Source organism: Eleutherodactylus coqui, chromosome 3 (assembly GCF_035609145.1).
Source record: "Eleutherodactylus coqui strain aEleCoq1 chromosome 3, aEleCoq1.hap1, whole genome shotgun sequence".
NCBI classification, from domain to species: Eukaryota; Metazoa; Chordata; class Amphibia; order Anura; family Eleutherodactylidae; genus Eleutherodactylus; species Eleutherodactylus coqui.
This window is the reverse complement of record NC_089839.1, coordinates 11,768,301-11,790,681: the sequence shown is the minus strand read 5'-3', so window position 1 is coordinate 11,790,681 and position 22,381 is coordinate 11,768,301. Positions and strand designations below refer to the sequence as shown.

General features: G+C 48.7%; 1 protein-coding gene across 1 annotated transcript in view; it reads left to right on the top strand.

Moving 5' to 3' along the window:
* Window positions 1-22,381, top strand: part of GALNT14 (polypeptide N-acetylgalactosaminyltransferase 14) — a 499,381-nt gene that overhangs the window by 388,815 nt on the left and 88,185 nt on the right. Inside the window, exon 5 of the mRNA XM_066595121.1 lies at window positions 15,809-15,874. Within this exon, the coding sequence (XP_066451218.1) occupies window positions 15,809-15,874 (66 nt within the window). The remainder of the gene's footprint in view (window positions 1-15,808; window positions 15,875-22,381) is intronic.

Sequence of the window (22,381 nt, the reverse complement as noted above, 5' to 3'; positions counted from 1 at the left end):
GGACCGACTTTCTGAAGTTCTTCTGACAACCACTGAAATTTCTGGAAAATGGAGAAAATGTAACCCCTTAACGCTGTGGGACGTAAACTTCCCTCCGTAAAATGTAAACTTACGTCCTATGGATGGTGCGGGCTCAGAAGCAGATCTCCGCTGCTAATCCCTGACACTCCATGATCAATGTAGGTCACGGCATGTGAAGGGTAGTGCCCTGCCTCTGTGATGTCATCGGCCCTTCGCTATGTAATCGAAGAGGGCCAATGAGTTTCCATGACTTGTGGTCGCTATGAGAAGTGATAATACATTGCAGTACTTCTGTACTGCAATGTATTATCAGAGCAATCAAAGGTTCACAGGTTCAAGTCCTCTACAGGGACATAAAAAATGGGAAAAACAACATGGTGGGTATCGCCAAATCCTTACCGCCGCGGCCGTGTCAGCGGAAAAATAAAAAGTTATGGCTTTTGAAAAGTGGAGATGATAATTCCTCCCAAAATTGTTGCATCCTCAGGTCTAAAATAGCCTCATGTCACTAAGGGGTTAAATGGGCGTCCTGGTCATTGTAACTGATGACATTATGCGCACCAATCATGGAGATCGCCACTGATCACCAGAAGGGGGCCGATGAGCCGTTAATATATTCCCTGCACTGCGCCACTTCCTATCCTGCAGATCATAGGAAGAAGACTGATTGCAATACCTGTACCTCACCTGTAGGGGAAAACTTTCAGAGTGAGTTACTTTGGAGGACAGGGACCCTTCATTCTATCAATTAATGGAGGTCTCAGAAGTTATAACCCCACTAGTCAGCAAGTGACAACATATCCTATAGAAGTGCCATTACTTCCCCTTTAACCGCTTCAGGACCGCCAATTGCAAATGAAGGTCCTGCTGCAGTGAAGTAGTATGGAGCAGTGCGTCTAAACAAGCATCTAAGTGGGAAACTACTTCCCAAGTCCCATCAGCAGAGCGAATGGGAGGTGCTGATGGGCTAGTATGGCAGCCTGGAGCCTATTGAAGGTTCCCAGGCCTGCCATGCATAGTTGTCTATTAAGCCCTGCTCCTGGCAGGACTAGAAAGGCAACATCAAAAACCACTATATACTGCAATATTGAATGCTGGAGTATTGCAGTATATAGTGCAAGCGATTAAATGACTGCAAGTTCAAGTCCTCTGTGGGGACTAAATAAAAATGTGAAAAAGATATAATAAATTTTTTTAACAGTTAAAGCAATAAAAAAATATTAAAAAATTTAAAAAAAAACTTTTCCCATAAAAAAACAAAACCATTAAAAACCCCACATATTGGATATTACCGTATGCATAAAAGTTTGAAATATTTAAATATCACAATATTTTTCCTGCCCGGTGAAGGCTGTGAAAAAAAAAAAGACCAAATTTCATAATTGCGATTTTTGATTTTGTATTCCAGCTCCCAAAAAATTAGAATAAAAAGAGAGTAAAAAGACGGATATTTTCCAGAATAGTATTAATGAAAGCTGCAGCTCACTGCAGAACACGAGGCCTTACAGCCCAATCGTCTCAGAATCTGTGATGGAAAGCAGCTTTCATCTAGGAAAAAAAAAGGAATTTATCTGTTAACCCTTTCCAATCCACTGTCTGACATCTGAAGACATTCTGATTGAAGCCTGTACAGCTCTGATGTCGGAAGACGTCCAGCAGGGTATTCTTACTGTATATTACTGGCTGCTCTGTTGTCGGGGGCCTCTCCAGCATGTCCCATACCGCAGTACTTGCTGTAGCCAGCAGATGGTGCCATTGTATAATGGCAGAAAGAGAAAGCCCCCTAGGAAACCCTGAATTCAAAATTGGATTGCAAAGGGTTAAAATTAGAAAAACATTAAAACGCGACCGATCGAGCGTCTCCGTCCAGAGAGCGAAGTACAAATGTCACGTTTACTGCACTATGAACTGAAACCCACCAAAAAATGGGGCACATGCATGTTTTCATTTTTTCCCCACTTACAATTATTTTACCGTTTTTCCGTAGATTACGCGGCACATCATGCGGCACCAGTAAAAAAAAACAACTCATCCCGCGAAAGAACAACAACCACCCCTCATACGGCCGTGTCAATGGGAAAATTAAAAAGCTATGGCTTTTGGGAGGCGGAGACAAAAACACTAAATATAAATCTCTGGTCCTGAAGTGGTTAAAGGGGTTTTCCACAGGATGCCATGAATGGCGCGCTGACGCGTCCTGAAGTGTGGCCGGCGGAGGACGCCTACGCACATATTTGCTCCATTAACTGCAATGGGATCGCTAGAGTTAGGCAAGAGCATGCGCTCCCCTGTCTTCGATGCTCCCATTGAAGTGAATGGAGCCGTAGTGGCCAGGTACAACTGCTGCTGCCCACACTTGGACATGCCAAGCTCCATTCTCAGGATCGGTGGGGATCCCAGCAGTCGGACCCCCAATATTCAGCAGTTTACCCCCTATTCTGAGGACATATCTTGTCCAGATGGCTATGAGAGACCAATAAATGTATCACAGCTCTGCACTAAGCAGGGGTGCGGACTGAAGATCATGTGGGCGCTGGACACCCCAATAACTCCATATTCAGCTCTGCTTCATCTGTATGTGCAGCGTCCAAGGAGCGGGCCGACAGCCGAGGAGATGGCGGGGAAGATAACGACCTTGTCACGGGTGGCTCTACCGACTCTTCCCCTGGGGGTAGCACGGGACCCAAGCAAGTTACTGCTGGGGGGAGGTCACAGGGAAGGAAGGGCAACTGAAAATTACCTTGAGTCTCTCTTGTCACTCGTGACTGGGGTTGCCACCCGGCCGGTAAGCCACCCGCCTGGACGGTATTTTTTCTGTCAGTAGCGCCAGCCCTATCGAAAGCAATGGGATGGCATCGCGGTCCTTTGTCACAGCTGTGGCAGGGGATTCCTTCATCCCCAGTGCTGTCACCGTGTTCAGTGATGAGGGGACTCCCTGCGGGGCATCTTCCTGGCGCACGGATGTCCTATTTTTGCACCTGTAAAAGACGGACATGTGAACCCTTCATAGGAAACCAGTAGTTCTATTGTTTTTTTTTTTGTGCGGCTCACTTGCAGACTTTGCACTCACGGCTGCTAGACTCCAACTCCAACTAACTTGCATAACCCTGGCAAAACACATATCCATAGAACGATCACATGACATACAACATGATACATTTCTCAGACATAACCCAGGCATTAACGCATTCAGTGCTGCAAAGGTGCAATACACATCAAATGTATACAACAGGGAAAACACTGACAATACCACTGCATGAGACAAACACTTAACATTTATGGAGGGGCCCCGCTAACTCTGGGCAACTACATATGCAGTCCGCCATTGTGTACACTGATTGGCCTCTTTATTACAGCCCCCATTCTTTCACTATTGATTCTTCCCTGTATGGACATTCCCCCCGTGACCCCAGAGCATAAAATCACATGACAAGTTTTCCGCAGATCAGTTTCAGTGTGAATCCACATTAGATGGGAAAATCCAGCGATCGGAGAGACCTCCAACGAGGCCGGTCATCAGTGCAAGACTAGCCGGGGTCTCACCGCCAACCACGGGGAGGGGGGTTCTCGTGTAATGGTGTGAGGAGTATAAATGGAGTGATACGATCGAGGAAACCATCAAGCAAGAGGGGACCCTGTGGACGGGAACAACTCATCACTGAAAGGGGTCGGAGGAGGATGTCAGGAATCGTTCTGACCAACAGGCTGCACAGTCAGCTGAATACAACGCTGGAGCTCCAACTAACGTGTCCGAACGCACAACTCGCCGTTCCTCCGCACGGATGGTATAACAGCGGACGACCAGTTCCAGCACCATTGTGTCTAAGTCAGAGAAACAGAAAGACTCCAGCGGGCAAAAGAGCGCAAAACTTGTATCACTGAGCAGCGGGAAAACATCTCCTGGTCAGATGGGTCCAGATTTCTGTTGCTGATGGGAGGTCAGAATTTGGCACAAGCAGCATGAATCGCTGACCCCTTCCTGTCAGCCGGTCAGAACATGCCAGCACCGCCATCTAATCTGCAGGGACTACAAGAAGCTTCCTGTCCGCAGGGGCCGATATTCCTGCAGAACCATTTCATCACCAAGTGGGATCTACACCACGATGGATTACTGCAGCTCTGAAGGCCAAAGGAGTCCAACGCCACTAGATGGGGGTCTAACGAAGGGGCCGCTTGCTGCGCACCGCTCTAGCGTGCGCGATCACCCCGGAGGGGCCGTAGTCAGTATTCATGGCGGCTGTTGCCGGATCTTCGGCTGTAATTAGTCTCTCCTTCTGCCGGGACATGTGTGCTGCATTCATTTCCGTGTCGTGTTCGCAGTCGTGCGCTGGGACTAGACGCGGGGACATCTGCCGGCGTCCTTCTCTCTGTCTATTAAGAGCGGAGGAGAAGCAGATGGAGATCCGCGTTGTTTGATACGACTGTCATCCGCCGACCCGCACAGACTCTGCGCTGTCGAAAGTTTCATTACTTATGAAAGCCTGAGCGGGGTAATATCAGCCTCCTCGCAGGGCGCCGGGGGACTATTTCACGAAAACCAGCTGGAAAGCGTTATACGAGGGACCGTTTTTAGGTGTAGATGTAGCAGAGCTGGATTTGTCATGGATTCTATGGGCTCAATCACATGTATCTGGCATATTTTTCACATGTGTACAATACGCCGTACACAACAGATATATCCGCACGTGTATTCGCTCTGTAACCCATCTTGGAGCTCCGTCACGCAGGCGTATTTATGCGCATAAAATGTTCACGCAGAATAAGCAGAGATGGGAACCGGCGGATTTCTATTTTTGTGTATTTACGCACCAACGGTCCCCATAGAAGTCTATGGGAGATGCGCAGACACAGCGGGACAAAAACACGCCCATCTGTTCAGCCCTTAGTGCGGATTTTGTTGCCATTTTAATTGCGGGATATGTTCTGCGGAACGCCTTACGGTTTTTTTCCACATTTTTAAATTGTGGAGTTCCATCTTCTTTGTGTTAGAACTCCGTAAGCCATGTTTAATTCCTTGAGGTTTTGAAGTAAAGACGTGCGGAGTTTAACGGGTGCGGAATCCAAGCCCCGTAGGGATAACATTGTGACCCGACTGATTCCGTCCCGGTGAGCGGCCCCGTGGACTGCCATTGTGACCCGACTGATTCCGTCCCGGTGAGCGGCCCCGTGGACTGCTCTGGGCAACAAAAGCAGGTTTTCTTTCAGTTTTCACAAATCTGCCCCGTAATCTTCGCAGACAGACACGACCCGTTATTGTAGCACATCTGGGGCTCCCGCAATACCAAGCGACACAATAGGATATTGCAGTGGATCATAATAATCCTGCTTTCCTATGTGAGTGTCGTGGGGGAGACAGAAGGTGCAAGAATCAGGATATGGAGGGGCAAAGACAGAAACTGCAACCATTACACACTCGTTGTCAGTAACATTCCTCCCCTAGAAGTTGTCGGATGGATGAGACTCCTCTGTGTGATTGTAACACTGATAGCAGTAAGTGAATACATATCAGAGCAAAAGGACCATTAATTGTGGAGAACCGACCCCTCACAGAGAGGCTCTAGTACCCTGTTGTACCACCTCTAGCTTGGATACAAGATGTGATACATGCGGCATAGGGGCTCTAGTACCCTGATGTACCACCTCTAGCTTGGATACAAGATGTGATACATGCGGCATAGGGGCTCTAGTACCCTGTTGTACAGCTTCTAGCTTGGATACAAGATGTGATACGGCAGGCATGGAGGCTCTAGTACCCTGATGTATCGCCTCTAGCTTGGATACAGGATGTGATACGGGCAGGCATGGAGGCTCTAGTACCCTGTTGTACCTCCTCTAGCTTGGATACAAGATGTGATACGGGGGCATGGAGGCTGTAGTACTCTATTGTACCGCCTCTAGCTTGGATACAAGATGTGATACGGGGGCATGGAGGCTGTAGTACCCTATTGTACCGCCTCTAGCTTGGATACAAGATGTGATACGGGGGCATGGAAGCTCTAGTACCCTGTTGTACCGCCTCTAGCTTGGATACAAGATGTGATACGGGTGGGCATGGAGGCTCTAGTACCCTGTTGTACCGCCTCTAGCTTAGATACAAGATGTGATACAGGCAGGCATGGAGGCTGTAGTACCTTGTTGTACCGCCTCTAGCTTAGATTCAAGATGTGATACAGGTAGACATGGAGGTTCCAGTACCCTGTTCTACTGCTTCTAGCTTAGATACATTATGTGATACGAGCAGGCCTGGAGGCTCTAGTACCTTGTTGTACATCCTCTAGAATGGGTACAAGATGTGATACGGGTGGACATGATGGCTCTAGTACCCTGTTGTACCGCCTTTAGCTTGGATACAAGATGTGATACGGGGGGCATGGAGGCTCTAGTGCCCTGTTGAACCACCTCTAGCTTGGATACCAGATGTGATACGGGGGGCATGGAGGCTCTATTACCCTGTTGTACCGCCTCTAGCTTGGATACAAGATGTGATACGGGGGGCATGGAGGCTCTATTACCCTGTTGTACCGCCTCTAGCTTGGATACAAGATGTGATACGGGCGGGCATGGAGGCTCTATTACCCTGTTGTACCGCCTCTAGCTTGGATACAAGATGTGATATGGGGGCATGGAGGCTCTAGTACCCTGTTGTACCGCCTCTAGCTTGGATACATGATGTGATACAGGTAGGCATGGAGGCACTAGTACCCTGTTGTACCGCCTCTAGCTTGGATACAAGATGTGATACAGGTAGGCATGGAGGCACTAGTACCCTGTTGTACCACCTCTGGCTTGGATACAAGATGTGATACGGGGGCATGGGGGCTCTAGTACCCTGTTGTACCGCCTCTAGCTTGGATACAGGATGTGATACAGGCGTGCATGGAGGCTCTATTACCCTGTTGTACCGCCTCTAGCTTGGATACAAGATGTGATATGGGCAGGTATGGAGGCTCTAGTACCCTGTTGTACCGCCTCTAGCTTGGATACAAGATGTGATACGGGGGGGCATGGAGGCTCTAGTACCCTGTTGTACCACCTCTAGCTTGGATACAAGATGTGATACAGGGGGCATGGAGGCTCTAGTACCCTGTTGTACCGCCTCTAGCTTGCATACAAGATGTGATACGGGGGCATGGAGGCTCTAGTACCCTGTTGTACCGCCTCTAGCTTGGATACATGATGTGATACGGGGGCATGGAGGCTCTAGTACCTTGTTGTACATCCTCTAGCATGGGTACAAGATGTGATACGGGCGGACATGATGGCTCTAGTGCCCTGTTGAACCACCTCTAGCTTGGATACCAGATGTGATACAGGTATGCATGGAGGCACTAGTACCCTGTTGTACCGCCTCTAGCTTGGATACATGATGTGATACAGGTATGCATGGAGGCACTAGTACCCTGTTGTACCGCCTCTAGCTTGGATACATGATGTGATTCGGGGGCATGGAGGCTCTGGTACCATGTTGTACCGTCTCTAGCTTGGATACATGATGTGATACAGGTAGGCATGGAGGCACTAGTACCCTGTTGTACCACCTCTGGCTTGGATACAAGATGTGACACGGGGGCATGGAGGCTCTAGTACCATGTTGTATCGCCTCTAGCTTGGATACATGATGTGATACAGGTAGGCATGGAGGCACTAGTACCCTGTTGTACCGCCTCTAGCTTGGATACATGATGTGATACAGGTAGGCATGGAGGCACTAGTACCCTGTTGTACCGCCTCTAGCTTGGATACATGATGTGATACAGGTATGCATGGAGGCACTAGTACCCTGTTGTACCGCCTCTAGCTTGGATACATGATGTGATACAGGTATGCATGGAGGCACTAGTACCCTGTTGTACCGCCTCTAGCTTGGATACATGATGTGATTCGGGGGCATGGAGGCTCTGGTACCATGTTGTACCGCCTCTAGCTTGGATACATGATGTGATACAGGTAGGCATGGAGGCACTAGTACCCTGTTGTACCACCTCTGGCTTGGATACAAGATGTGACACGGGGGCATGGAGGCTCTAGTACCATGTTGTATCGCCTCTAGCTTGGATACATGATGTGATACAGGTAGGCATGGAGGCACTAGTACCCTGTTGTACCGCCTCTAGCTTGGATACATGATGTGATACAGGTAGGCATGGAGGCTCTAGTACCCTATTGTACCACCTCTGGCTCTGATACAAGATGTGATAAGGGGGGCATGGAGGCTCTAGTACCCTGTTGTACCACCTCTGGCTCTGATACAAGATGTGATACGGGGGGCATGGAGGCTCTAGTACCCTGTTGTACCGCCTCTAGCTTGCATACAAGATGTGATACGGGTGGGCATGGAGGCTCTAGTACCCTGTTGTACCGCCTCTAGCTTGGATACAAGATGTGATACGGGGGCATGGAGGCTCTAGTACCATGTTGTATCGCCTCTAGCTTGGATACATGATGTGATACAGGTAGGCATGGAGGCTCTAGTACCCTGTTGTACCACCTCTGGCTCTGATACAAGATGTGATACGGGGCATGGAGGCTCTAGTACCCTGTTGTACCGCCTCTAGCTTGGATACAAGATGTGATACGGGCGGGCATGGAGGCGCTAGTACCCTGTTGTACCGCCTCTAGCTTAGATACAAGATGTGATACAGGCAGGCATGGAGGCTCTAGTACCCTGTTGTACCGCCTCTAGCTTGGATACAAGATGTGATACAAGCAGGCATGGAGGCTCTAGTACCCTGTTGTACCGCCTCTAGCTTAGATACAAGATGTGATACAGGGGCATGGAGGCTCTAGTACCCTGTTGTACCGCCTCTAGCTTAGATACAAGATGTGATACGGGTGGGCATGGAGGCTCTAGTACCCTGTTGTACCTCCTCTAGCTTAGATACAAGATGTGATATAGGGGTATGGAGGCATAAAGGTTCTATATGGTATCCTGCGGTATATCGCTCCACATTTGCTGTAATTGAGCCTCTGTCGCAGTTGGCATCCCAGACGGTCCCATAGATGTTCTATTGGTGATAAATCTTGTGACCGGGCGGCCACGGAAGTGTGACAATGTTGTGGGGGCTTCTGTGACCCCCTTGTGTGTGCGGCCGAGCATTATCCTGCTGGAAGCCGCCATGAGAGGAACACATGTGGCTGCAGGATGTCCTGAACGTATCGCTGAGCTGTCATTGTCCCTCGTACCACTACTAGGGGGACCGACTGTCGTATGTGATAACCCCAGACCATCACACCAGCAGGGGGCAGTGTGCTGCTCCACAGCCAAGCAGGATTGAGGCGCTCACCCCGAGGGCTCAAGACACGAACACGGACATCATCAGCGCCCAAACTAAACCTGGATTTATCCTTGAAGACAACCCAGTTCCGCTCCGTAGCATCCAGTTTAGTCATTCTCTACACCGTTGCGCGCGGAGGTGACGGTGGGTGTCAGAGGCTGAACATGTAATGGGGCCGTGAGACCAAGTGTCCTTCAGCCAAGAGCCTGGAAATGGTTCTGACAGACGCAGTGGTGTAATGATGGCGCCCCCTTTCTCTGCATGACGGACAATGAAATAGTTGCAGCTGCTAGTGCTTGTCGGACAATCGGACACTCCTCTCTACTGGTGGTCTGTAGGGGACGTCCTGAGTCCGGTCACCTTGTGTGCCCTCACACATCCACTGGTCCCAACACCTCCTAACAGTCTGGTCAGACGCTCCTCTCTACTGGTGGTCTGTAGGGGGTGTCCTGAGCCCGTTCACCTTGTGTGCCCCCATACATCCACTGGTCCCAACACCTCCTAACAGTCTGGTCAGACGCTCCTCTTTACTGGTGCTCTGTAGGGGGCGTCCTGAGCCCGGTCACCTTGTGTGCCCTCACACATCCACTGGTCCCAACACCTGATAACAGACTGGTCAGACACTAACGTATATGAGACACTCCTCTCTACTGGTGGTCTGTAGGGGGCATACTGAGCCCGGTCACCTTGTGTGCCCCCATCCACTGGTCCCAACACCCCCTAACAGTTTGGTCAGACGCTCCTCATTACTGGTGGTCTGTAGGCGGCGTCCTGTGCCCGGTCACCTTGTGTGTCCTCACACATCCACTGGTCCCAACACCCCCTAACAGTCTGGTCAGACGCTCCTCTCTACTGGTGGTCTGTAGGGGACATCCTGAGCCCGGTCACCTTGTGTGCCCTCATCCACTGGTCCCAACACCCCCTAACAGTCTGGTCAGACGCTCCTCTCTACTGGTGGTCTGTAGGGGGCGTCTTGAGCCCGGTCACCTTGTGTGCCCCATCCATTGTATATGGATGGTTCTATTGCAATATTAAAAAGTAACGGGGATATAGGGCTCCCTGTCTGGTCCCCTTCTGTAGTGGGAACCTCGGGGAGAGAGCGCCAGCAGTATACATTTGTGGTAGAGGAGAGGTGTATAAACTCCATATATAAGAGTAGAAGGAGCCCTTGAAGCCCATCTTATCCTCCATCCATTGGTCCCAACACCTCCTAACAGTCTGGTCAGACGCTCCTCTTTACTGGTGCTCTGTAGGGGGCGTCCTGAGCCCGGTCACCTTGTGTGCCCTCACACATCCACTGGTCCCAACACCTGATAACAGACTGGTCAGACACTAACGTATATGAGACACTCCTCTCTACTGGTGGTCTGTAGGGGGCATACTGAGCCCGGTCACCTTGTGTGCCCCCATCCACTGGTCCCAACACCCCCTAACAGTTTGGTCAGACGCTCCTCATTACTGGTGGTCTGTAGGCGGCGTCCTGTGCCCGGTCACCTTGTGTGTCCTCACACATCCACTGGTCCCAACACCCCCTAACAGTCTGGTCAGACGCTCCTCTCTACTGGTGGTCTGTAGGGGACATCCTGAGCCCGGTCACCTTGTGTGCCCTCATCCACTGGTCCCAACACCCCCTAACAGTCTGGTCAGACGCTCCTCTCTACTGATGGTCTGTAGGGGGCGTCTTGAGCCCGGTCACCTTGTGTGCCCCATCCATTGTATATGGATGGTTCTATTGCAATATTAAAAAGTAACGGGGATATAGGGCTCCCTGTCTGGTCCCCTTCTGTAGTGGGAACCTCGGGGAGAGAGCGCCAGCAGTATACATTTGTGGTAGAGGAGAGGTGTATAAACTCCATATATAAGAGTAGAAGGAGCCCTTGAAGCCCATCTTATCCTCCATCCATTGGTCCCAACACCTCCTAACAGTCTGGTCAGACGCTCCTCTTTACTGGTGCTCTGTAGGGGGCGTCCTGAGCCCGGTCACCTTGTGTGCCCTCACACATCCACTGGTCCCAACACCTGATAACAGACTGGTCAGACACTAACGTATATGAGACACTCCTCTCTACTGGTGGTCTGTAGGGGGCATACTGAGCCCGGTCACCTTGTGTGCCCCCATCCACTGGTCCCAACACCCCCTAACAGTTTGGTCAGACGCTCCTCATTACTGGTGGTCTGTAGGCGGCGTCCTGTGCCCGGTCACCTTGTGTGTCCTCACACATCCACTGGTCCCAACACCCCCTAACAGTCTGGTCAGACGCTCCTCTCTACTGGTGGTCTGTAGGGGACATCCTGAGCCCGGTCACCTTGTGTGCCCTCATCCACTGGTCCCAACACCCCCTAACAGTCTGGTCAGACGCTCCTCTCTACTGGTGGTCTGTAGGGGGCGTCTTGAGCCCGGTCACCTTGTGTGCCCCATCCATTGTATATGGATGGTTCTATTGCAATATTAAAAAGTAACGGGGATATAGGGCTCCCTGTCTGGTCCCCTTCTGTAGTGGGAACCTCGGGGAGAGAGCGCCAGCAGTATACATTTGTGGTAGAGGAGAGGTGTATAAACTCCATATATAAGAGTAGAAGGAGCCCTTGAAGCCCATCTTATCCTCCATCCATTGGTCCCAACACCTCCTAACAGTCTGGTCAGACGCTCCTCTCTACTGGTGGTCTGTAAGGGGCGTCCTGAGCCCGGTCACCTTGTGTGCCCCCATCCCCTGGTCCCAACACCCCCTAGCAGTCTGGTCAGAACGGCCAGTGGGAGACAATTCATCCATACGACCATCCAGCTTCTCACACCCCAATAATGCGCCCCCCTCTGGGAACGGTGTGAAACCTCTTCTCTGTGTCGTAGAGGCATCTAGTGCTCAACAAGCTCTACAAGCGGAAGAAGAGGTCACTGCACACAAGGAGCCTCCGAGAGCCTCTTATAGGCCAAGTGGGAACCACTTATAGGGCCTCCGGTGACAAGACCGTCCATCTAATCACCACAACTCTCATCATCCACAGATCTGCCTGAGATGGAACCGCAGGACGGGGTCTGCAGCACAACGACAACTCCTCCTGGGGGCGGATGGTTTTGGACAATGGTTATGCAGGTTCCGTAAAACAATAAGACCAATGTCACGGAATGCTATACGATGCTGTTAGAGTAATCCCTCACTTTAGATGATACTGAAGGGGTATCGAAGCCTCTTCAACCAGCTGTGTCAGATTGTATGGTGCACCGGGGAAGAACATTACATGGGACAATTAGGTCTCCAGAGCTCGTCTGAAGGAAGTAAGCCTCTCACAGGAGTTTCAATGCAAAACTGGAAAATTACGTAATACAAGGCGTAACTATGTTATAGCCAATCACTCAGCGACAATAGGATGCTCATCCAATCATATACTTAGTAACAAAGTATGTAAGGCCAAAGAAAGACACCTGTCCATCCAGCTCAGCCTATTACTTCCCCGCCACAATGTTGATCCAGAGGAAGGCAAAAAACCCCAATGAGGTAGAAGCCAATTTTCCCCATGAAAGGGGAAATAATTCCTCCATTAATAAGCGTAAGGAATGCAGATATAACGACTAACAATGGCCACTAAAAAGGCCACCACCAGCCAATGCAGTTCAGTCCAGCATTCGCAGCTTTTACGATCTTCGGACTAAAGTTTATTAACCCCTGAACAACAAGTTTAACTAAAGTAATTTCGATACCTTCACAAGCCTGACTAAAGGCAGGAGCACCTTTTATATGTTATACCGGATAATCATTAACTCCGATGTCAGCCATGCGCGTCTGAGCGGGGGCGGGGAGTCATTCAAAAACTGGTCATTTGTACAGTGATTACGGTGGACCGCAGGCAGTCCGCGGAGGGGGTAAACAAGCTCCGCAACGGGCGGATTCCATAAGTGGTGACAACGGTTGCTGAACAAAACGTTTATGGGCACGCTTTGACCCAGTTGCATTGTGGGGGCTAACAATGGGGCGCGGGAAGCGGTCCCCACCTCCTGCTGACTGTTTGGATGCACTGTGAGCTGTGACCCCAGCATCTAAACAGCTGCCATGATCCAAGTTAGCTGATAGACACTCAGCTTCCAAGCCCACTCCATGCACCCTCCACTACTACAGGTATATTAAATTACGCGGTCATGAAGTGGTTAAAGAGGACCCCTATCCATATGAACTGGTAGGCTGCACATAGGGCATATTGGGGTCATAGAGTAAGAGCTTCGGCCCCTCTGTTACGGCTTGATCAGGCGAGTGTATGTATGTTGCACCAGAGAAAGTCGGGCTCAACCTGCATCAGACAGCACACGGACACTGGTCTGTGTCACGGAAACTGGTCTGTGTCACGGAAACTGGTCTGTGTCACGGACACTGGTCTGTGTGCTGCCTGATCTGCATAGACAGTAAGCATTCAATGTCCTATTCTCATCTGTGAAAACGGGTGGGTCAAGGACATGCAGTGATTTTTTTTTCACAAGGCCCACCGGTTCATGTAAGGCTGAAAACGCACTGCTGTGGGCGCAACTACGGTTGGCAGTACGAAGTGGTAGCTGCGCCTGAACAAGGGAGATTTCCTCTCCCTCGCCGTCTGTTCAGGCTCCACGCCAGGTTGTAGGCTGAATCCATGTTACATGCATACTCACTGCGCTCCCGCAGGGTTGGTTCTCACGGCAGATTTGTTAGGGGGCAAAAAATCTGCGCCAAAATCTGCCTAAATAAACCGCGCCAGCATTTTAGGTTCTAAGCACAGTTTTTCAACGTAACCTGTATTTCGATGCACAATTGATGCATATTTGACTTACATTTGACGCTTGTTTTGATGCCTCAATAATGAGGTAGAAATCGAAAAAAGAGGTGACATATCATTTTAACCCTTTGCAATCCAATTTTGGATTCAGGGTTTCCTAGGGGGTTTTCTCTTTCTGCCATTATACAATGTTGCCATCTGCTGGCTAGAGCCAGTACTGCAGTATGTGACATACCGGAGAGGCCCCTGACAACAGAGCGGCAAGTAATATACAGTAAGAATACCCTGCCGGACGTCTTCCGACATCAGAAGCTGTACAGCCTTTTAATCAGGATGTCTTTAGACGTCAGACAGTGGATTGGAAAGGGTTAAATATGCGGTGTGGGAAAAAACAAGCCAACAAGACAGGGACGTGGTTTCCCATTACAAATCAATGGCACACGTATGTTACGCGTATTTTGGTGCGTTGTTTGGCTCAGGATATGTGCCAAAATACGCCATGTGAAACATTCCCATAGACTTCAATGGGTGTTTTTAGTCAGTAATACGCACCATAATGGGACACGCCGCAACTTTTTTCACATGCATGAAGTATACAACTTATAATACACCAAACAAAACCAAAAAAGTGTTTCATACTGTCCGTGCAATACGTGCAAAAAGTACGTGCGTGATACAGGCTGAAAATATACCCATGTGAATGAGTCCTCAGGGCATGCTGACACGGGCGGGTATGCTATGGAATGTCCCCAGCAGATATTCTGCACTGATAATCCGCGCCATTTGTTGCGGTTTTGCACGAGGTTTTTTACACTGATTTTAGTGCTGCGTTTGGATTCTACGCCATATCTGGTGCTACAATGGACACGCTGTGGTCTTAACCCTTTCCAATCCACTGTCTGACGTCTGAAGACATTATGATTTAAGGCTGTACAGCTCCGATGTTGGAAGACGTCCGTCGGGGTTCTCTTACTGTATATTGCCAGCCTCTGTGCTGTCGGAGCCTATCCAATGTGTCACCTCATGCAGTACTGGCTTTAGCAGGCAGATAGCGCTGTTGTATAACAGCAGAAAAAGAGTAAGCCCTCTAGGAAAACTAGGATACAAATTGGATTGGAAAGGGTTAAATTCTGCGCTGCGTGTTAATTTCTGCATGGGTTTTGCGCATTTTTTTTCCCGCAGCGTGCGCACAAGATTTTGAAAATCCGCCCAATGCGAACATGGCCTTCGGGTACTGCATGAGCGCCACTAACACTCGCGACTCAGTTAATAGCGGGCTTCACCTTGACTGACAAGTTCATCCTGGTAATTATTGGCAAACAGCAGCGGGCGCTAGCGCTCATTTAATAGCGTCCACCGATCACTAAAACAGGGGTCCCTAGCGTGACATCAGTGAAGGTGAATATGAGTGGCGCCGGCCAAACATGTGCCATGCTGCTCCATTCAAAGTCTGTGGGACTGACGGAAACAGTCAGCAGGTGGACTCCGCTTCCTCCTTCAGTCCCATAGACTTTGAGTAGAGCAGCAGCACACATGCTGGACCGCCGCGCCATCCGGACCCCCAGCGTGCTGACATTTTTCTGTGGAAGGGGCCCTATGTATTGACTCCCAACTGTTAGCTCCTTGTTGTTGCAGGACTACAACTCCCAGCATGAGGAGCCGCTGATATAACGTGTGATGGGAGCGATTCGTACTGCTTTGACCTAAATCTTTGTGCCTTGGACTTCTCATTTCCCAGAGCTTTTCTATTAACACAGTTCTTTCTGCTTTGACAGCTGATGACTGCCGGCTTCTCTGCAAGTTACCGAAAGTGAAGTGTTTACGCAACGACCAGAGGGAAGGTACGGGCCTATCGGGGGAGCCATCTCCAGGCATGGCTGTAACATTAATGGACAGGAGCTCAGCGCCGAGGGAGATTGTACTGGGAGCCGCTGATAAGCTCAGAGCGCAGAACAACCGGAGGATTTCTTAGAGGAACACAACTAAACTTCAATCATCAGAAGGGCATTTGCCCCTGAAAGCATTTTTCTTTATTGTTCCCTTGTCTCTATAATACAAAAAAAGCAACTTTGCAAATATCCCTGGTTAGTAATCTCCTACTGTGTTGTGGATACGGCTCCTATTCAGATTCATGTGTCTCCATGGTAACAGACTACAAACAGAATCTGTGTAGTCTACTGTCATGTGTCACTGCATTCTCTCTGCCAGACCCTACAGACTGGAGGTACTCACTCTGTTTCCAACCCGCTCCCCTTCTTAATCTAAAGCAGAATACTTCACACATCAGTTGGCTTTTCCGCGGGGTACCCCACAGCTTTATTAACTTACTTACCACCTTTAAAATTTCCTTTAAAACTTTAACACTTTCCATGCTTAACCCCCAATTTTTCCCATGAGTCCGAGAGGCGTCAGAAAGCCCCAGTACAAATCGGGCTTGATGAACCACCCTTCTTCTACCAACTGCTGGCATGGAGAAAACTTTCCACCTACACCTACAGCTGTGACGACCTCTGAAGTCCCAACATCCTATGATTTGCAACTCCAACAAAGAAAAAAACTTTTCTTCACTCCACCCCTGGGATGGTGGGCGGGTGTCCTCCTCATGACACTGCTGGCTCCACTGCTGCTCTCCTCCTACTTCTTCTCTTACTCTACCTCTCTCCTCCCCTACTGACTTCTCCCCAACTCTACTTTCTGCGGGTCACATCCCCCTCTATTATCCTAACCGCGCCCTCCAGTCCATGGCAGCTGCATTAGGCATTATACTGCCATTGGACGCCTGCAGACGGGCGGAAATTCCGCGGCGGGTTTTCCCGCGGAATTTCCGCCCATGGAAGCTGCCATAGGATTGCGTTAACAAACACAATCCTATGCAGACGGCATGCTGTATTTCTGTGCGGGGCTCACAGAGAAATGTCACTCACCGGCCGCCGGCTCCACTCTGTGCCCGGCAGCCGGCACATGAAATAGCCGGGGCCGCGGGAGCAGGTGAGTGTCACTCTGCTCTCTGCAGACGCTCAGGTCGGGTCCCGCTGCGAGGAATTCTCGCAGCCGGATCCAACCCGGCCGTCTGCAGGCAGCCTTACAAAAGGAGCCAATGCTGAAAGATCAGACTACACACAGCCTGCTTGTAGTCTGTAACCATAGAGATACATGTTTGTATAGGTGTTGTATACACAAAACGGTAAAAGATTTTTAACCCCTTTTGGGCTTTAAAAAGAGAATGTCAAAAAACCAAAAATGCCAATTCCTCACCCTCTCCAATTGCCTTTGGTTCAGTGTCGCTCACCCAGTCCTCACTGAAACAGGAAGCAATGATGTGACATTCATTGCACGCATGACCACTGTAGCCAGCCGTTGCCCCCAGGGGTCATGGGACATAAACGGCATGTGACCACTGAGGCAAGTGATTGGCTGCAGCAGTTGTTCAACTGATAAATGTGACATCATCACTTCCTTTTTCAGCATGCACGGACCGGAGGCCTAGTAGAAGGCTATGTTTTACACCATTCTCTACCCTGGGGAATTTTTTTTTTAAAAGGTCAAAAAAAACCTTTAAGGATGCGATAGTTTGGTACTTAATGGCGCTGTGATTTTTTTTTTCATCTACACATTTCAAAATCTAAAAATCATAGCTAGAGACGGGTACCATCTCTGCCATACCTTTCTATATTCACCTAACTAAGCTACAGTCCATAAGTATGCAGGAGGATGAGCTGTGATCTCCTCTATTGTACCTATGTGTTATGCTGACTGAGAGGCTGAGCAGTTTGAGAACATAAACCCAAATAAATCTCAGGTGGTCAGAAGGAGATCACATGACCACCTGAGGAGGAAGAGGCCGGGAGTTTCAAATAGATAGGAATAACTAACTAAGGTAACACTAGCTGACATATATATTGGAGGAGATAGCTACATCATGAAGGAAAAAAAATTCATTGGAGTGGCCCTATAATAAAACAATTAAGGTCTAAGGCTGGATTCAGGCGAACGTATATCGGCTCGGTTTTCACGCCCAGCCGATATACGTCGTCTCTCTCTGCAGGGGGGGAGCCTGGAAGAGCCAGGAGCAGGAACTGCGCTCCCGCCCCCTCTCTGCCTCCTCTCCGCCCCCTCTCTGCCTCCTCTCCGCCCCTCTGCACTATTTGCAATGGGGAGAGGTGGGGCAGGGGCGGGGCTAATTCTCGGAATTTAGCCCCGCCTCACCTCCTTTCATTGCAAATAGTGCAGAGGGGTGGAGAGGAGGCAGAGAGGGGGCGGGAGCTCAGTTCCTGCTCCTGGCTCTTCCATCCTCCCCCCCCCCTGCACATGAGGACGTCGTATATCGGCTCGGCGTGAAAACGAGCCAATATACGGTCATCTGAATCCAGCCTCAGTAAGCGAAGAATGGCGATTTATTTATTTATTTTGTACTTACATTTTTGAGGGACATGAAAAAAGTCCATAAAGTCCACCATTGTTTTTTGGGCTTTGTTTTTGCAGCGTTCACTATTCGGTAAAAATAGCATAATTTTGTAATCTGATCATTTTACAGAGATCTTATTTTTACTACAGGGCTTATTCAGACGTCCATATATCAGCTGGGTTTTCACGCCTGGGCCGATATACATTGTTCCTCTCTGCAGGGGGAGGAGGCGGGCAGAGCTGGGAGCAGTGCACTGAGCTCCCGCCCCCTCTCTGCCCTCTCTCCGCCCCTCGCCACTATTTGCAATGGTAGGGGGCGGGACGGGGCGGAGCTAAGTTCCGGAACATTGTTATTTTTCGGCAGTGGAGTTCCGTCTGGGTTTGTTTTTTTGCGGAAAGAACTGTAGTTTTTATTTGAGGTGCGGGGTGACTTTTGGATGCTTTTTATTACATTTTTGGGGAGGCGAACAAAAAGGAAAATAGCAATTCTGGCCTAACGTTCTAAAATTATTTTATATCATTCATCATGTGAAGGAAATAAAATGATTTTCATTATTTGGGTCATTTAGAAGCGGTGTGTTGCTTTTTTAAAAGAAAACAAACTTTTTTTCCCCATTTTAAAAGTTTCTATGGGAAAAAGTTCAGATTATTTTAAAGTGGGCTTTTTCTTTACATTAAAAACTTTGTTGAACTTTTTTTCACGCTATTTTTTTAGTCCCTCAAGAGGACTTGAAGATGTGATTGTTTGATCACTAGAATGGTACACTGCAATACGTATATAGTGCATTGTACTAAGCCTATGAAATTAGCCTATTAGAGTCTGCAGGAGGCGGGGCCTAATAAGAGGAGTTACATGGCAAACACAAAGTCCTTTGTCAGGCTTCTGGCTGGCCTGGAAGAATATAAGTACTTTGCAGTTGCATTTCAGGGTGCCAATGGGTAACAGAAAGAACTCCCTCCCCCTGTCATTTGCTTACATGCTGCAGTTGCTATCTCCGGTTTCTCGGCTCCTGGCAGTTAGAGCAGGAGCCTGGCTGTCAATCAAGCCACCGCCTTAAAAAGATGTATGTGCAGGTTTAAAGCCCATTAGTGAAGTTAGAAAAAAAAGTTGCATTGGCTGTCTCTTAGGGGTTAAAGCTTGATTTACATACTAGTAGAAGAGCAAGGACTCTTCATTCTGAATTCCCCCAGTAGTCAAATCAGGAGGTTGCATTCAGACGAACGTATATCGGCTGGGTTTTCACGCCCAGCCGATATACGTCGTCTCTCTCTGCAGGGGGAGGAGGCTGGAAGAGCCAGGAGCAGTGCTCTGAGCTCCCGCCCCCTCTCTGCCTCTCCTTCGCCCCTCTGCACTATTTGCAATGGGGAGGGGCGGGGGTGGGGCTAATTCTCCGAACTTAGCCTGCCCCCGACCCGCCTCCTTTCATTGCAAATAGTGCAGAGGGGCGGAGAGGGGGTGGAGAGGATGCAGAGAGGGGGCGGGGGCTCAGTTCCTGCTCCTGGCTCTTCCATCCTCCCCCCCCCCTGCAGATGAGGACACCGTATATTGGCTCAGCGTGAAAACCGAACCGATATACGGTCGTCTGAATCCACCCGGAGGCTGTGATTCCTACATGTATTTGGTAACAGATCTCTATACTAGAAGAGCTGATCAGGTATAATAGGAAGGTGCTTAGGAATATGTAACTTTATGTGCATGTTAACCACAGCTTTGTTTGCTACAATGTTGCGTTATTTATATGCATCCCCCTAGTAATGAATGATGCTTTATATATTCTCTCTCTCTCTTCTGGCATTTATTAGTAGATAGGAAATATTAGGACTTTATAGGCACATAAAATCTGATTTGCACCGCACATCTCTCCTCGCATTGAGCATCGCCGTAAAATCTGCAGCGTTACTCCTCTTACAGTTTGGGGGTAATCAATCAACATCCGACTCCTGATATAAAATCAATTCCTTTGTGTTTGAGGATAAATCGCGCCTAACAAGCTACATTGGCTGTAATAGAGCGCCGCTGCCGCCCCGACCGGCACCGCGGCGTTATCTGCGGAGGGTACCCCCCTGTAATATCAGATGCCTATACCACATCTCATGTATATCTATCATGGCTGGGAAGCAGCCGCTCGCTGATGATTCATGGACAGCCCAGATCAAAGCTGTCGCTGGTTTACTGAGCTCAGAGTAAAACCATTTAGACGGCAAGAATTCAATTTTTCCAGCAGGAATGAAAGTAATAATTATGCGTGTAAACAGAAGTGGCGGATCGTCATATATCATCCATCCAATCATGCCGGATGCCGTCCTTATATCATCCCGGCGACGGGTGGATATTACTTGTTACCCACCTGCTGCTACAGCTGCAGAGTCGTCCTCTGCAGGACATTAATGTGCTGTATTTCACAGCAAGCTATCAGAAATTCTAGATATACAGTACATCTACCACTAGATGGCAATGTACTGCATTGTACTCCACACACTTGTGAGTTATTTCTTCACAGCACTCCAAGTGGTCAGACCCGGTATTACAAGTAAAATGTATTAGTAAAATCAGTTCATCCCTCCAGTCTCTTGGGCCATTTTTTATTTAAAGCAGTAGAAAAAAATTACAACCCCAATCCCCCAAAAAGTTGGGACGCTGTGTAAAATGTAAATAAGTGTAACCCTTTCCAATCCACTGTCTGAAGACATTATAATTTAAGGCTGCACAGCTCTGATGTTGGAAGACGTTAGTCGGGGTTCTCTTACTGTACATTGCCAGCCTCTCTGCTGTCGGAGGCTATCCAACGTGTCACCTCATGCAATACTGGCTTTAGCCAGCATATAGTGCCATTGTATAACAGCAGAAAAGGAGTAAGCCCCCTAGGAAAACCAGGATACAAATTGGATTGGAATGGGTTAAAGAAAGCAATGATTTGGAAATCTCATCTAACCAGATTATCTTCACAATAGAACATAAAACATATCAGAAGGGGGAAGGGAGACATTTTTCCATTTCATTTTTTAAAAATTAACACATCTAGAAATTGATGGCAGCAACACATCTCACAAAAGTTGGTTTAGGGCTAACAAAAGGCTGGAAAAGTAACTTGTACTAGTGAAAAACAGTTGGAGGGTCAATTTTCTACTAAGTCACATGACTGTGTGATTAATGGGCATGTTAGAGAGGCCGAGTCTCTCAGAAGCAAAGAAGGTCAGAAGTTCCCCAATTTGTAAAAAACTACGTCTAAAATTGTGGAACAGTTTCAGAAAAATGTTCCTCAACGTAAAATTGCGAAGACTTTGAATATCCCCTCATCTACAGAACATAATATCATCAAGAGATTCAGGGAATCCGGAGAAATTCATGTGCACAAGGGACAAGGTCGATGGTCAATATTTAATGCTTGAGATCTACAGGCCCTCAGGCGTCATTGCATTAAAAACAGCCATGATTCTGTAATGCAAATCAGTGCATGAGCTCAGGAATACTTCCAGAAATCATTGTCTGTGAACATCGTTGGCCATACAATCCACAAATGCAAGTTACAGCAGTATCATGCAGAGGAGAAGCTACATATCAACACAATCCAGAAACACCGGCTTCTTCTCTGGGCCAAAGCTCATTTATAATGGACTGAGGCAAAATGGAAAACTGTTCTGTGGTCAGATGAAGCAAAATTTTAAGTTCTTTTTTGGAAACCAATCAGCAATTGCCTATCTCGTGGAGAGGGTATAATTGCAACCTATTGGAATACCCCTTGAGGTTTGGTCCATTGCGGCAGTGTTGGAGACTTCTGGTGCAGCATATTTGAAGGGAACTTGACACCTCCCTACTGCCCCTTAAAGTCTAAAGGAGAGCACTCAAATGGGACTATGAAATGAGTCAAATTTTCCTATGCCGCATGGGCCACAGAGGGGGACACTGCGGGAATCGGGAATCGGGTGAGTATAAAAAATATGTA